This window comes from Cicer arietinum, chromosome 6 (assembly GCF_000331145.2).
Source record: "Cicer arietinum cultivar CDC Frontier isolate Library 1 chromosome 6, Cicar.CDCFrontier_v2.0, whole genome shotgun sequence".
NCBI lineage: Eukaryota > Viridiplantae > Streptophyta > Magnoliopsida > Fabales > Fabaceae > Cicer > Cicer arietinum.
The window spans coordinates 69,058,451-69,074,147 of NC_021165.2; the positions used below are offsets into that span (position 1 = coordinate 69,058,451).

The 15,697-nt window shown below is 31.4% G+C and overlaps 2 protein-coding genes across 4 annotated transcripts; both read right to left on the bottom strand.

Annotated features, from left to right (window-relative positions):
* Window positions 1–1,281: 1,281 nt before the first annotated feature.
* On the bottom strand, window positions 1,282–6,097 carry LOC101488460 (probable E3 ubiquitin-protein ligase ARI2). Of its 3 annotated transcripts, none has more exons than XM_004507340.4 (7): window positions 5,659–6,097; window positions 5,134–5,166; window positions 4,767–5,043; window positions 3,452–3,932; window positions 2,694–3,242; window positions 2,479–2,612; window positions 1,282–1,765 (listed from the first exon to the last, which is right to left on the bottom strand). In XM_004507340.4, the coding sequence occupies exons 1-7, from the start codon at window positions 5,782–5,784 to the stop codon at window positions 1,638–1,640; spliced, it is 1,728 nt and encodes a 575-aa protein (XP_004507397.1). In that variant the 5' UTR covers window positions 5,785–6,097; the 3' UTR covers window positions 1,282–1,637. The 3 variants fall into 3 exon arrangements, with proteins under 3 accessions (XP_004507397.1, XP_073226383.1, XP_004507398.1); XM_004507341.4 differs by having other exon boundaries at window positions 1,697–1,837; XM_073370282.1 differs by lacking the exons at window positions 4,767–5,043; window positions 5,134–5,166; window positions 5,659–6,097 and adding an exon at window positions 4,028–4,460.
* Window positions 6,098–8,072: 1,975 nt separating this feature from the next.
* LOC101489225 (uncharacterized) lies at window positions 8,073–13,511 on the bottom strand. The gene is made up of 7 exons (XM_004507342.4): window positions 13,317–13,511; window positions 13,127–13,223; window positions 12,897–13,035; window positions 9,819–9,901; window positions 9,556–9,690; window positions 9,372–9,476; window positions 8,073–8,481 (listed from the first exon to the last, which is right to left on the bottom strand). The coding sequence occupies exons 1-7, from the start codon at window positions 13,391–13,393 to the stop codon at window positions 8,350–8,352; spliced, it is 768 nt and encodes a 255-aa protein (XP_004507399.1). The 5' UTR covers window positions 13,394–13,511; the 3' UTR covers window positions 8,073–8,349.
* Between the last annotated feature and the right edge of the window lie 2,186 nt (window positions 13,512–15,697).

Here is a 15,697-nt window from a genome sequence, read left to right on the forward strand (position 1 = left end):
CTTCCGATCACGATCAATGGCTTAAAAGAAACCCATCTGATTCTAAACTAACATAAATAGATTATAAGTGATCTTGGAAACTTAATTTGGGTGAGTTAATGTTTAAATTGTATTTCTAGTTAATGAAAAAAAAAACACACATAATCGTCGTATGATTTCTTACCTCTTAAGCATATTTTCTCAGTTTTAGTTGTCCAACTAATTTTATAGGGTTTTGAAGGCTTACTAGATCTTCCCTCCCTCGTGACCACGTAAATAAATACTCAAACAAAACACAAGGGTGGATGAATGTTCATCGGCCATATATTATTGTTTTTTTAAAAAAAAAATAATTTTATTCTTAAACTCTATCACAAAACGATATTGTTAGGTTGAACGTCTTGTCCCGTGTTCGAACCTTATAGTTGTATGAATTAATTATAGTGGAATTTCAATTTAACATCTCTTCTAAATTTAAATAAAAATCTTCAATTCTTTTTACTTTTTTCTTGACTAGTCCAATTTTGTAGTGATTAATTTATATAATCTAGAAAATTTTATTTTCATGAAGGATAACATATTTCAATTTACAAAATAATAATTTTCGAAAGTAGATAAAAATGGGATGATAAATTATGTACATTCCATTCCATTCAATTTCATAACATTATTATGTACATTGTAAAATCTTCGAACATAGTGTTAAAGTCGATTTCACAATATCAATAACTATAATCATTCAAAAGAAAAACGTAAAAACTCTATCTCAACTAATAAATATCATATTATTATATTGGACGTCTTGTCCCGTGTTCAAACACAGAACCTCACAGTTGCGTGAGTTAATTATAACGAAATTTCAACTTACCATCTCTTTTAATTTTTTTTTTTAAAATATCTTCCATTTTGTGGTGATTATTTTATTAATCTAGAAAATTTTATTTTCATGAAGGGTAACATTTCAATTTACAAAATAATAATTTTCGAAAGAGGATAAAAATGGAATTATAAAAACTACATACGTTCAATGATAAATTACAGGTGAACATTCTTAATGCTCGATCATAATTATTAATATTTTATAATTGTAATCTTAAGTCATAAAAAAACTTGTTCGATGTGAGATGCTACCATCTTGTTTCAAATCACTTCTTCATCACTTTATTCCAACATGTGCTACAGTAACTTTGCTTTATTGTAAATCCCACGTCTTATGAAATTTCCTTAAGAGTTAAGTGATGCCTTTATAAATCACAATAAATATTCATCCATTTCGATCACCTATGTCTCTGCATCACTGTATACATGTAGTATGTTATTACTATTTATTCGAAACGGAATATCATTATTTGGAAGTTACCAAAAACAGAAAAATCAGTGAAGTTATCTTCACTTGAACTCCATAATAAGATAGTAACCAAAACATCCTAAAAATTGTCTTCAAGGGTACTGCTAGAAACCCAAGTAGACATTTGAATAATCTACTGGCAAATAAGTGCCCCAAAGGTATGTACAAACAAAAAAGGCAGATGAAGATAGATTAAGAAGCAAATGCAGGGATGTGAAACCCAAAATGGTTGAACCATCCCATCAAAAAACAGCAAAGCAATATATGTTAGACCTGTACGTCTGTATGTATATAAAGTCACCCTTCAAAGTTAATTTCTGTCTAGAAACTCAGCTGGCAAGTTCAGATCAAAAAAACCACCACCAAGACCCTCTTTTCTAGCACGCTTACGAGATGAACATCCACTCTCTTCTGGCCTCTCAACCTCTGCTGTTACACCTACGCTTGCAGCATAGATACAAGAAGAATCCTTTTCACTCAGTAACATTTCTCAGCATCCACTAAGTCAAACTGAAGAAAACATATATATAAGAACATTCATAACATAACGCGATAAGAAAGCTCAAGATATAAATTTACAGGCATCAACTTTTATTCATTTTTTAAATGAAAAAAAAAATGTTAAACTTAAAACAATAGTAACAAACAAAACAAATATTGAACTTGAATAAGCACCACATTGCAATATATTCATTCATCTGCAAACATCATAATTCATTCTTGGAAATAAAACCCCTCCCTATTAACATTTATTTTATTAAAATCAGTACGAAAGCAAGGTTAACATCCAAATATAAACTAGAATCTCCCCACATATATGCATAATAATACATGGTACATGTAATGAAACATTAAGGAGCATGCATCATATGCTGACAGAGTTATCTTAGTCTATCAAGAAGCCTACATGGCGCCACAATGACTACTGATGTACAGCAGTCAATACTGCTTTTTTTTTTTAATTAACAACAAAAGGGGGAAAATTGCTGCAACAAATCAGAACCATATAACCAAATCAGTTGCGAATAGCAAGTCAGAAGAGTGATTAACTCAATCAAAATTTCCCCTTAAAGAGACAGAAGCAAAGGAATAATGCCAAAGAGTTGTGGTTCAGCTCAATATTTAAAAATATTCAGACAATAAACACTTACCGGTATTATTGGCTTTATTGCTCCAAGAAACTTGAAGCTCTGAAGCCTTCTCTATGCCCCTTGACTTATATGGTGCTATACTGTGAATACCATGATTAAGAGAACCCAGTAAATCATTCTCGATGCACTCATACCTGCATTCAATATAAGAATTCACAATCATCAATGTTAAATGTCAGAGATGAACTAGGTCTTATCTAAAGCACAGCACTTACATTGTTTTGCAAAGATTGTCAATTAGCGTAGACAGATTTAGTATCTGCATCCTTATTTCCATAACCTTTTTATCTTTAAAGGTTTCAAAAGGCTCCTCCAAAACCTTAGAGAGTCTTTCAACATTTCCCTCAAGCTGCTGCTGTTGATCCTCAAATAAGTTCTGTTTTATTTCCCTTTGATCTTCTGACATTTCTTCTTTAAAAAGCTCATCTCCAAACATGTAAAATGCAAATGCATATGAGTAGGAAAGGACACGCCTTGATCTGAAAAGTCTAGAGAGTCCATTGTTTACCCAGCTATAATCTGTGACTGTAGTAGAATTTTTTTCTTCCGAAATCGAAATTTTCCCTTGTATGGCCTCTTTCAGTTTACTTTCAAGCTTAAAGGAGTCTGTGTGAGCTTTATACCGGTTATGATAATGCATGTACCTATAGAGATCCCTCTTTGCCCGCTCAGCTGTTTTCTCCTGTTCTTTGTAGCGACCACAGCTATGACCAGCTATACTTGACCAAGTATGCTCCCGACCAGTAGCTCCACCGCACAACCAACTGTACCAAAAAAAAGGCAAAAAATTATTGTCGGAAACACAAGTTCTGGTTAGCTCAAATAGTCACAGGCAGCACCCAATTCATATTACCATACATTTAAAATTAACTGAATCTATAGAAAACCAACAAACATAAACTATTACATGAAAACTGCAATATCGGGAGAAATTTGGATGAGAATATACAATGCAAGAAGAAGGAATGCTCACCAAAATGCTTGGCCGCAAATACAGCTAACCAAATTACAGCCACCATTCTTCTCCACTGGTTTGTGGCACTTTGGACAAGGTTTTGTATGAACAGTTATCCAATTAACAGTTTCTGATTCATCTCGACACTTCTTAACCCAAAGCTCCCACATCAAACATGAACAAGGGGAGTGTGCTTCTTCCAAGCAATTAAAACAAAACTGTTCACCACATGAACACTCTACCTCACACAAGTCATCCTCCTCCACACGAATTGCATTCCCACAATGCGGCGTACTCGGACACCATTTAACTCTTTTATTGTCTTCGATGTACGATTCAAGAAGAAAGCGTTCATATTTCTCTGCCATATCAGGGTACTTTCTACTGAGTAGAGTTCTTACGACAGCTTCATCACAAATGGAATTACATTTGTGAGCCATGCATCTGATGCGTTTACTTTGACCCTCATTTATCTTGACAAAAAAATGTTCCGTCCAACCTGTAAAAATAGACGACCAAGATTAACGTTATGTAATTTTTTCAGCCTATACTGGCGTAAAAACAGGCTGATGTAGATCCATACTAACTGCTTACTGCATTATCAATCAAAAGAATGCAAGCCATGTCGTCCGGCTAACACCTGATAATCTTGTTGAAAGGCTATAGATGTTCTATTGATATGAATCCTCTTATGTTACCTACTAAGATGGCATCATGTTAGGATAGAGTGAGACGGGAGCAACTATAGTAGGCCCCGCCACAATTTATGTAGGGTCGAATAATTTTGCTGTTGTGCTTTTCTCTCTCATATGATGGCATGTTGTCATGTTAGTGGGTAACATTAAGGCTTATTGACAGTTTTGATAAAAGGCTTATTCACAGTTTTGATCTCTCTATTTTCACCAATCCGTTAAATTGATGCCCTTATTAAAAAAATCCAACAATTTGGATCCCTCCTTCTGGTTTTTTAAGTAAAATAAACTAATGTGACATATTTTAAATGATGTTACATATAATACCCGTGAAATTACAATAAAACACTCTAAAAACTTCAGTTCAACTTATGAAATTATTCATTATTGTAATTTAATCAATAACATATAAATAATTAATGCATTTAGAATATTCTACATCATGAAATCTTATGCCACATCATTTAAAATATCTCACATCACCATTTTTAAGTTAAAATATATGAGGGGAGACCAAAACTGTTGAATTGTAAAAATAGAGGGACCAATTTCATGAATTAGTGAAAATAGGAATCCAAACTGCAATTAAGCCAAGATAAAAATATCCAAGGCTAAGGATAACAGAATAAACAAAAACTCACATGAGTTGCAAAAGCAGTGACCACAATCCATTCTTGTTGCTTCTTCAATAGGAACGTCATCCATGCAGATTTCGCACATTACTGAATCATAAGCCAGTGAGCTAGAGTCACGACATTCATCCACACTAACACCAGCCTCAGCAAACAGAAATGCCTTCCCTTTTTCTACATAAACTCCAAACAAACGGTCCACATCCCAACGATGATAAATAAGCAGTGTACGTGCGTGTTGTTCTCTTACAGAAAGCATGTCCATCACTCTCCGCAAGTCCTCCCTCTAAATATGAATGTAAAATCTCAGTAAAACAAAAAAAAAAATATTTATCTAAACAAAAACCCTCGTGTTCAATTATTTTTCTCATATTACCTGTGCAGCTAGCAGTGATTCCTTCGTAATCACCTGCAAGTACCGTAGCAGAAAATTATCAGTACAACAGAATCAGCTTCACACAAAAGTAATAATTATAATATTATCCCCATGATATTGGATCATATACTAGTATCACCGTATACTATAAACCCAAAAAAAGTTACAACCACTGCAATAGGAAATTCTGAATTCTAATCAGACATAAACATTTCAAATTCGTTTCAACACCATAACACAGCCCATAAATTCAACAATATCTTTAGCCAAAGCCGTTCTAAAGCTCCAAACTTTCATCAATATAATGCACTTTGTGAAGTTAACAATCAACAAACACAAAGTCACAAAACATAAAAGGATAATTATAGAGAAAAAACACACACAAACACTAATTCATTTACACAGATAGATACATACACACGGAAATCATCTCCGTAAGAAAACCGAAAAACTGAGATGTTTCGTAGTTCGTACTATACAAATAAAAAATAAAAAAATCGGAAAAATCAAATAAAAAGGGGAAACCTGAGTAGTGGAACCCTTGGAAGAGACCAACGGAAAATCTAGGTCATCGTTTGCGAAGACATCACCGACAGAGTCTTGATCATCGGAGTAATTGTAATCATCGTCGCTGCTGGCGTAATCGTCCATCACCACCAAGAGTAGACGATAATCTAAGGAGAAAAGAATCGGTAATCAATTTGGATTGAAAATAGGGTTTTGGAGATTGGATCGAATCCCGTGATCGGAAAAAGTGAATAACGGAAATTCCGACGGAGAGAAGAAAGGGCAAGGTATTAAATCCACAGCACACAAACAACTCTCCTTTTCCCTTTGCTTTCTAATGCTCACACAATAACAATATTCAATATTTAGGATGTGACTCATCTAATTTCATCATTAAATAAGGGATTATAGTTTTTGTGTATTGCCAATCATAGATGCTTAATATGATCCATTCACTTCATCAATTAGACACCCAATCCCAATATTTATATATAACAATCAAAAATAACAAAATATACTTCAACACCAAATAATTTATAATTATATATAATCTTGTCAAAAGATTATATATATAAACTCAATATTAAATTTTATTTTTATTTCTTTTCTTTCAGTTTTATATATTTACTATTTTTATTTAATTAAATAACTAAGTTTTTAAAATATCTATACAGATAGATACTAAATTATTTTAGTAAAATATTTTATTTAGAAAATCATATAATAAAATACATATTAATAAAAAATAATATGTAACAATTATTAGATACTTACATAACATTCTAACGTAAGCCAAATTATTTTTTAAAAACTGATTTTTTAGAGAAACAAAAAATAATTTACATATACAAATTTAATTATATAATGTGAGTTATTAGAAAATCTACTAAATTTGAAAAAATATTTTTTCTAAAGTTTATGCCCAGTTTAAAAATATATAATTTAATTATTTTTAAAATTAATAGAGTTTAATGTAACCGATATCAAATATATATATATATATATATATATATATTGATTGGTGCGTTTAGTATTACATATATTTATTAAGTTTGATTTTATTTGTATTATATTTAAATAAATAACTTTTTCTTCAAAATTATCATTTTATTGAAATTAAAATAGAAAATTTCAAATTTCTTTAAGAAAAACCGTATTTTCAATAATAAAAAAAATTCTAAAACTTTTTTTGGTGATAAAGTTCCAAATTTTTTAACACAAATAGACTTGGATTCAATTTTTTTACTTTTATTTTAAGATATTTGTCTACAAATAAATTAATTATTTTGAAATTTAAGATGTTTGTTAATGGATATTTTTATATCATGTATCTTCACTTTATTCTTGTATTTAGATTTAAATATATTTTTAATTTTTTTCTTAATTATTTGAATTCAAAACATTTAGTTGTCTTTCTCCTAAGATAACAACTTAATTCTATTTTGTTATGTTACTCATATGTTGCAGATAAAATAACAATTTAATTCTATTTTGTCAGCAACTCCTTATTTTTTTTCCTGAATCTAATAAATAAAAAATAGTTATTATAAAAATCATATTAATAAAATACATGAAATTTAAATTAATGATGTTGGTCTAAATGTCCTTCAGTTCCTTCTACATCTGCATGTACCTATCTGCATTGTTTTCATATTGTTTGAGGACAACCTATATGTGGAACCGATAACATTTAGATTGACATCATTAATTTAAATTTTATGTATTTTTTTCTTCAACTTTAATGTACTTTGTTTAATTTTATTAATATAATTTTTTTATTATTATTAGTTTTTAATTATTAAATCCGGATAAAAAAATAAAAGAGAGTTGTTAACAAAATAGAATTAAATTTCTATTTTATCTGCAAGACACAAATGAGTTGTTAAATTAATATAGATAATATAGATTTATTTGCAAAATAGGAGAGAATTGTTAAAATAATATATCATATTATTTATTTTAACACATCTACTCAACCACATTAACTTTGATGTATTTTTTTTATATGTATTTTGTTTTTTTAAATATTTTTATTTATTTATTAAATTAACAATTATTCTTTTATAAAAATAAAAAAGATAATAGATGGTCGCATCTCCGAAATATGACCTTCTATTGCATAAAAAAAAAATCATCCTTCAAGTGATCGCAAGACAAGGTGGCAATCTTCTGAAAATAAAAAATAAAATTATAAAAATGATATTTTAGTATTTAATTTTCAACTTAGAGTATATTGATTAGTTTTTTTGGAAAAAGATATATATAATCCACGCACAGTATCACTTATAATATTCAAATTTTGACACTTATATTTTACTGATAATTCACCTCCATACAATCTCAGATTTAGTCATTAGCTCTCTACTCAACTTCATCATGTAACTCATTAACCATTATTAGTTTCAAAAACCTAGGCCTCCAACATTTTTGGGTTTCCAAATAGTGTCCCGGGAAATTAATTAATGACATTTTTTCTCATTTGAAGTGGAACCTCATGCGTAATTACGACAAAGTCTTTCCACCTCGTTACAAATAGACACCGGAATAACCGTAGATGTATTTGTATTACATAGTTAAGAAGACTCATGATGCAACTTTGAGCCAAAGTTATGTGATATGCCGTAGAAAGAGAATTAGCGCTACAACAACCAAAAAAGAGCCAAATACTCTGAACTATTTTGGAGGTCCTGATGCAAGTACTTTTAGGCCCTAATAGTTCAACTCATCAACGTTGATTCGAAAAGCAAAATCTTCACTTTCTAACTCCTCGTGGAGCAAATTAATAGGCAGCATTTCAGACCTCTTAACAGGTGGTATATCCTCATTCAAAGACCTCTGTCCCTGAAAAATGTTCATCTATCATAGTTAAAACAGAGATGTAGACTAGTAAAACCGCATGCATATGAATAACAATCCTTTTCAACCTCATGCGCATTCTATGTAGCACCAACACTTCTGATCGAATACGTATCCCAGTGTCAGACACCGACACATGTGATACATTCAATTAAATCATTTTTTCAAATTATTACAGATGTTGACGTATCAGTGTCATGTCCATGTTTCATATTGCGCAATGCGTCTCTGAACAAAAACCAGAGTTATAACAACTTGAGCAATAACTCAGGTAGTAAAACAGCTCTCCATTGACGGTGGGGAGAGCAAGATTGAATGAATCCCTCTCCCATGTGTAGCAAGTTCCATAAAGAGCCAGAAGGTACAAAAGGAGAAGATAAAAAATTGTACTGGCACTTTTAATGGTGAAAACTATGTAATTATCATGAGAAATATAAAGTGCCATTTTCTATATCATTGCAAAAATTAGTTCTCGTGCATATTTTGATGAAAAAAATGTATATTTTTTAATAGTATGAAATAGAGTATGTGTCTATTTTTAACTTCCAAATTTACATGTGAAATTACATTGGTTCTATTGTTCTATTTATACATCCAATAACTTCATGAGGAATATGCAGAACATCAAATTGGTTATTCAACGAGACATTTTGCCAACAAATTAGTCTTCAAATTGACATCAAATCGGTCATTGAAATGCAAAAATGGAGATATTATTTATCATCTAAGAACCAATTTTATAATGTGATATCTGGGGATTTTGGTAGAACTCATACGTTTAAGACTTTGTAGCAGCACCTTAATGTAGCAATAAATAGACTATTGTTTCAATCATCATAGAAAAAATGAAAAGAAAGGCTAGATAGATGACTGACCTTCTTCAAAACATAGACGAAATAGTGAAAGGTTTCACCAAAAGTAGTCCACTCAACAGACCAACTGAAATCTGGTGCATTAAATATAGGACGCCGGAAATGTGGCTGCCATGAATTTTATGCAGATTAGGGTGAAGGCAGGGACCAATAAAAGACACACAACTAACAGTTAAATGGTTCAAACCTGGCCAAAAGTTATTGAGATAAATATGCCATCTGGTTTCAAAACCCTGTGAACACCTTTCAATGTTGACATGACTTTGGACATAGTTTCCGGCTTCGGATTCCATGGGTCACCACTATCCACAAACAATACATCCTTCAAAATCAAAGTTAACATATTCACATTTAACCCACAAGCTTAAAAAATGTAGGAAACATAAATTGTTAGTTTAGAGTGTCAAGCCAAAATTCCATTATAGGTCAAAAGAGAATCATCTAATTTACCATAGTCCCTTTCTCGATAACCAAATCAAAACACTCATCGTCAAAAGGTAGCTCTAGCATATCAGCTTGCATCACTTTTATGTCTAATCACAGAAATGCAAACACATAAAAAAACAAACACACACATACAAAACAAAACAAATGAGTGAAACAGAATGAGATTACCACAAAATTTATATTGATTTGATAGTCAATGAAACAATCATATACAAAACAAATTAATAATTCATATATCTACCAAAACACCAATGATACCAAATCATATACACCTTTCCAATCCGGTGTTTTTTAAGAATCTACCAAAACACCAGTGATAGATGGCATTTTTTTTCTAGTATTATTAAGAATTTAAGAATCTATGCATTAGCGGGGAAGCTCTGATAACCAACTATGATAAGTCTTTTATGTAGTTGTGTGCATGCTTAAGCGCTAAGGTAAAATCCCCCACTCCCTTGGGAGTAAAATCACTATGTAGCACCAACACTTCAGATTGAAAGTATGTCCGGTTTCCGACATGTGAAAGTATTCTTAGATTATTAAGAATTTAAGAATCTATGCATTAGCGGGGAAGCTCTGATAACCAACTATGATAAGTCTTTTATGTAGTTGTGTGCATGCTTAAGCGCTAAGGTAAAATCCCCCACTCCCTTGGGAGTAAAATCACTATGTAGCACCAACACTTCAGATTGAAAGTATGTCCGGTTTCCGACATGTGAATGTATCAGACACTAACACGACACCGACGCATGTGAATACAATTGATCACTTCCATTTTTACAAATTGTTATTGGTGTGTAAGTGTCAATGTAGTGTCTGTGTTTTCATAGGCACTCCCTTGGGAGTAAAATCACTATGTAGCACCAACACTTCAGATTGAAAGTATGTCCGGTTTCCGACATGTGAAAGTATTCTTAGATTATTAAGAATTTAAGAATCTATGCATTAGCGGGGAAGCTCTGATAACCAACTATGATAAGTCTTTTATGTAGTTGTGTGCATGCTTAAGCGCTAAGGTAAAATCCCCCACTCCCTTGGGAGTAAAATCACTATGTAGCACCAACACTTCAGATTGAAAGTATGTCCGGTTTCCGACATGTGAAAGTATTCTTAGATTATTAAGAATTTAAGAATCTATGCATTAGCGGGGAAGCTCTGATAACCAACTATGATAAGTCTTTTATGTAGTTGTGTGCATGCTTAAGCGCTAAGGTAAAATCCCCCACTCCCTTGGGAGTAAAATCACTATGTAGCACCAACACTTCAGATTGAAAGTATGTCCGGTTTCCGACATGTGAAAGTATTCTTAGATTATTAAGAATTTAAGAATCTATGCATTAGCGGGGAAGCTCTGATAACCAACTATGATAAGTCTTTTATGTAGTTGTGTGCATGCTTAAGCGCTAAGGTAAAATCCCCCACTCCCTTGGGAGTAAAATCACTATGTAGCACCAACACTTCAGATTGAAAGTATGTCCGGTTTCCGACATGTGAAAGTATTCTTAGATTATTAAGAATTTAAGAATCTATGCATTAGCGGGGAAGCTCTGATAACCAACTATGATAAGTCTTTTATGTAGTTGTGTGCATGCTTAAGCGCTAAGGTAAAATCCCCCACTCCCTTGGGAGTAAAATCACTATGTAGCACCAACACTTCAGATTGAAAGTATGTCCGGTTTCCGACATGTGAAAGTATTCTTAGATTATTAAGAATTTAAGAATCTATGCATTAGCGGGGAAGCTCTGATAACCAACTATGATAAGTCTTTTATGTAGTTGTGTGCATGCTTAAGCGCTAAGGTAAAATCCCCCACTCCCTTGGGAGTAAAATCACTATGTAGCACCAACACTTCAGATTGAAAGTATGTCCGGTTTCCGACATGTGAAAGTATTCTTAGATTATTAAGAATTTAAGAATCTATGCATTAGCGGGGAAGCTCTGATAACCAACTATGATAAGTCTTTTATGTAGTTGTGTGCATGCTTAAGCGCTAAGGTAAAATCCCCCACTCCCTTGGGAGTAAAATCACTATGTAGCACCAACACTTCAGATTGAAAGTATGTCCGGTTTCCGACATGTGAAAGTATTCTTAGATTATTAAGAATTTAAGAATCTATGCATTAGCGGGGAAGCTCTGATAACCAACTATGATAAGTCTTTTATGTAGTTGTGTGCATGCTTAAGCGCTAAGGTAAAATCCCCCACTCCCTTGGGAGTAAAATCACTATGTAGCACCAACACTTCAGATTGAAAGTATGTCCGGTTTCCGACATGTGAAAGTATTCTTAGATTATTAAGAATTTAAGAATCTATGCATTAGCGGGGAAGCTCTGATAACCAACTATGATAAGTCTTTTATGTAGTTGTGTGCATGCTTAAGCGCTAAGGTAAAATCCCCCACTCCCTTGGGAGTAAAATCACTATGTAGCACCAACACTTCAGATTGAAAGTATGTCCGGTTTCCGACATGTGAAAGTATTCTTAGATTATTAAGAATTTAAGAATCTATGCATTAGCGGGGAAGCTCTGATAACCAACTATGATAAGTCTTTTATGTAGTTGTGTGCATGCTTAAGCGCTAAGGTAAAATCCCCCACTCCCTTGGGAGTAAAATCACTATGTAGCACCAACACTTCAGATTGAAAGTATGTCCGGTTTCCGACATGTGAAAGTATTCTTAGATTATTAAGAATTTAAGAATCTATGCATTAGCGGGGAAGCTCTGATAACCAACTATGATAAGTCTTTTATGTAGTTGTGTGCATGCTTAAGCGCTAAGGTAAAATCCCCCACTCCCTTGGGAGTAAAATCACTATGTAGCACCAACACTTCAGATTGAAAGTATGTCCGGTTTCCGACATGTGAATGTATCAGACACTAACACGACACCGACGCATGTGAATACAATTGATCACTTCCATTTTTACAAATTGTTATTGGTGTGTAAGTGTCAATGTAGTGTCTGTGTTTTCATAGGCAAAGTATAGTATCAACAACATAATAATTTCAATAATTAGTAATTAATTTACTTTGATCCTGTGGAGTGGATTGTAAAATACTAGAAGGCAAGGTAAGCGAACCTTTGACTCCGTGAGAAAGTAAACGATTTTGCATGTTGTGAACTGCAACATGTGAAAGGTCAATGCAAGTTATGTTGGTTGTTCCATCCTTGTACAACCCTTCACACATTTGTGAGTTTCCACATCCAAGCTCAAGAACCTGCAAATGCAAATGCAATGCAATTTAATTCATGTCATCAATATTTCAACAACAATTATTAAGAATAAGAATACTAATTGATATTACATACAGATGAATGGGGTGTTAGATGGGGTTTAATGAGGTGGCGAAAATGGGAATAATCTTTGAACCACTCATATTTCTCTTCCTTAGAGAACCTCTCATCCCTGAGATAAAGTAAGCATTAAAATTTCGAGAAAATTAGGGAAAAAAAATAATAATGAAAATGTTCACTAGCTTTGATTAGTGATTGTGATTACCAATAGGAAGGATTAAGGTATGCCGATGCAGTTGAGGGTTCTGGTGTTGCCGTCGTCGTCGAGTGTCTATCGTCCATTATCCACTCGGAACCCTAGCGCCGGCGGAAAAAACGGTGCTAATGCGGCTTGCCACGCGTGCACTGAGTTAGTCAATTTAATTTTTGCATCAAAGTATATTGTTTTAAATTATTCATCAAAATTAATAAAAGATTTATATATTGTATCGAGAGTAACGTATAAAATGTTTGAAACTATTGTTCAATCTGAACTATTTATTTAAAAATAAAAAATAAAAATCTGACCATTTATTTTGTTAATTATTTTTATTTAATAATTATCTTTTAAAAATAGTTAATTAATATTTATTTTTTACTAGACGTGTAAAATTATTTTACACGAGGACACAACTTTTTCTCTTGTCTTGAATATTATGTGTTTTTTTTGTTGACAAGTCTTCTTGAATATTAAATATTTTCTTTTAGGACAAGTTCTTGAATATTAAGTTATTGTTCACCGTAAAAAGTTGTTGTTCAACGTAATGAGCTAATTTTGCTTTCTGAAATCCTTAAATAAAACGTTTTTAGAACATCAATAATATTGTTTGGTCACTTATGAGTCTATTTCCACCTATAAGATTGGTGTCTTTGACACTCAGGAAAAGTTGTTTTGTTGGTGGTTTATTCTGCAACGACAAAGGTATCTTTACAGTTTTTTCTGATTACTCTGGTATCTCTAACAACTTGGTGGTACAACTAATGCAAGTATGCAACAAAGTGAATTAATAGATTTCGGGGGAAGTCTTGCACTCACACAATCATAAATAAAAAGTGTTTGCACACTTAAAAATTAAGGTTTAAAAACTAAAATTAGAATCCTAATTTAAAGCTTGGTCCATTTTCCAGCTATTTTGAAGTTTCTATAAATTTTTCAACTATTTTTGCAGTTACACTATTGTCATACACTAAACTTCTATTTCTAATTTCATTCGAGTTTAGAAAAAGATGACTTTAAAGCTCCATCAAAATGACATTCAAAGAAAACACAAGAAGATTTCGATTAAGTACTTAAAAATGATTGAAAGTACAACGATTCATAGAGGAAATCTCGAGAGATAGCTCGGATTTCGACTTCAATAAAAGGACGAAGGAGCATAAAGAGAAAATCACGTAGGAGTTATGGTCGTGATTTTGTTTCAAACTATAGTTCAAGTTCGGATTTATAGGATGACAAATATAAATATATAGTTTGGATTCGAAGTATTTAGATTTGAAGAACAAGGAATGAAGGATGGATGGAGAATAGAAGAATGAAGAAAGAGAATGAGAATGAGAATAAGAGGAGGAAGAAGAAAGATAAAGAAGAGAGAAAGAAAAAAGAGAAATAAAAAATGAAGAGGATGAATAACATTGTTGAATTTGATTGAAAGATATTCAATTATAATGCTAAGAGCATTCAAACTAATATAAATATGTGTTTCATATTGAATATTAGAGATTCTAATATTGTTATTTTTTCTTCTAATTAAGTAAATATTATTTTATTTTATTTAATTAATTAAAATATAAAAATTCACCGTGTTCCACTAAATTGGAAAAAATACGAGATTCGAAAAATCAGAAAAATAGTAAATGTGAAGGGCACATTTTAAACCACATGACTAAAATTGCAAAATTGAAAATTAGAAAGTCAAAAGTGCAATTAAGTCAAAAATTAAATGAGAAGCCATTTAATTATATCAATTAATTTTATTTATTTATGCGTGTCATGTAATATCCTGCATTTTTGGGATAAGATTATCTTAAAATACTTGTTTACTTTAAAACTAATTAATAACTTATTTAAATGTATTTTATAAAAATAACGAATCATAATAGTTGCAATTACTAAGAGTAAGTTTAATGCTTAAAAAAAAAAAAAATTTCTAAAGTCAAGACTCTTTTCATCACCTAAAAGATAAATCATAATTGGTCACATTTACACTACATATTTTTTAGCATCTTCAACAATAATAATAAATCATTCATAATCATATGCTATCAAATCATTTATTTCGATAAAAATAAATAATTTCACACATATGCTCATTAACAAAATATTGAATCAAAATTAATAAATCATATCATTCACATATACACATTTCAAAAATAACAACTAAAGAAAACAAAATAATAATAATAATAACTACATAATAAATTATTTTGGAAAAATTGAAATATAATTTAAACTACAAAAATCTTAATTCGACGCTTTTACTACTGTTGATTAATTAAAATAAATTATATCTTATTATATATATATATATATATATATATATATATATATATATATATATATCATTTCAAATAATTTATATATGTATATTATACTTATAAAATAAATTT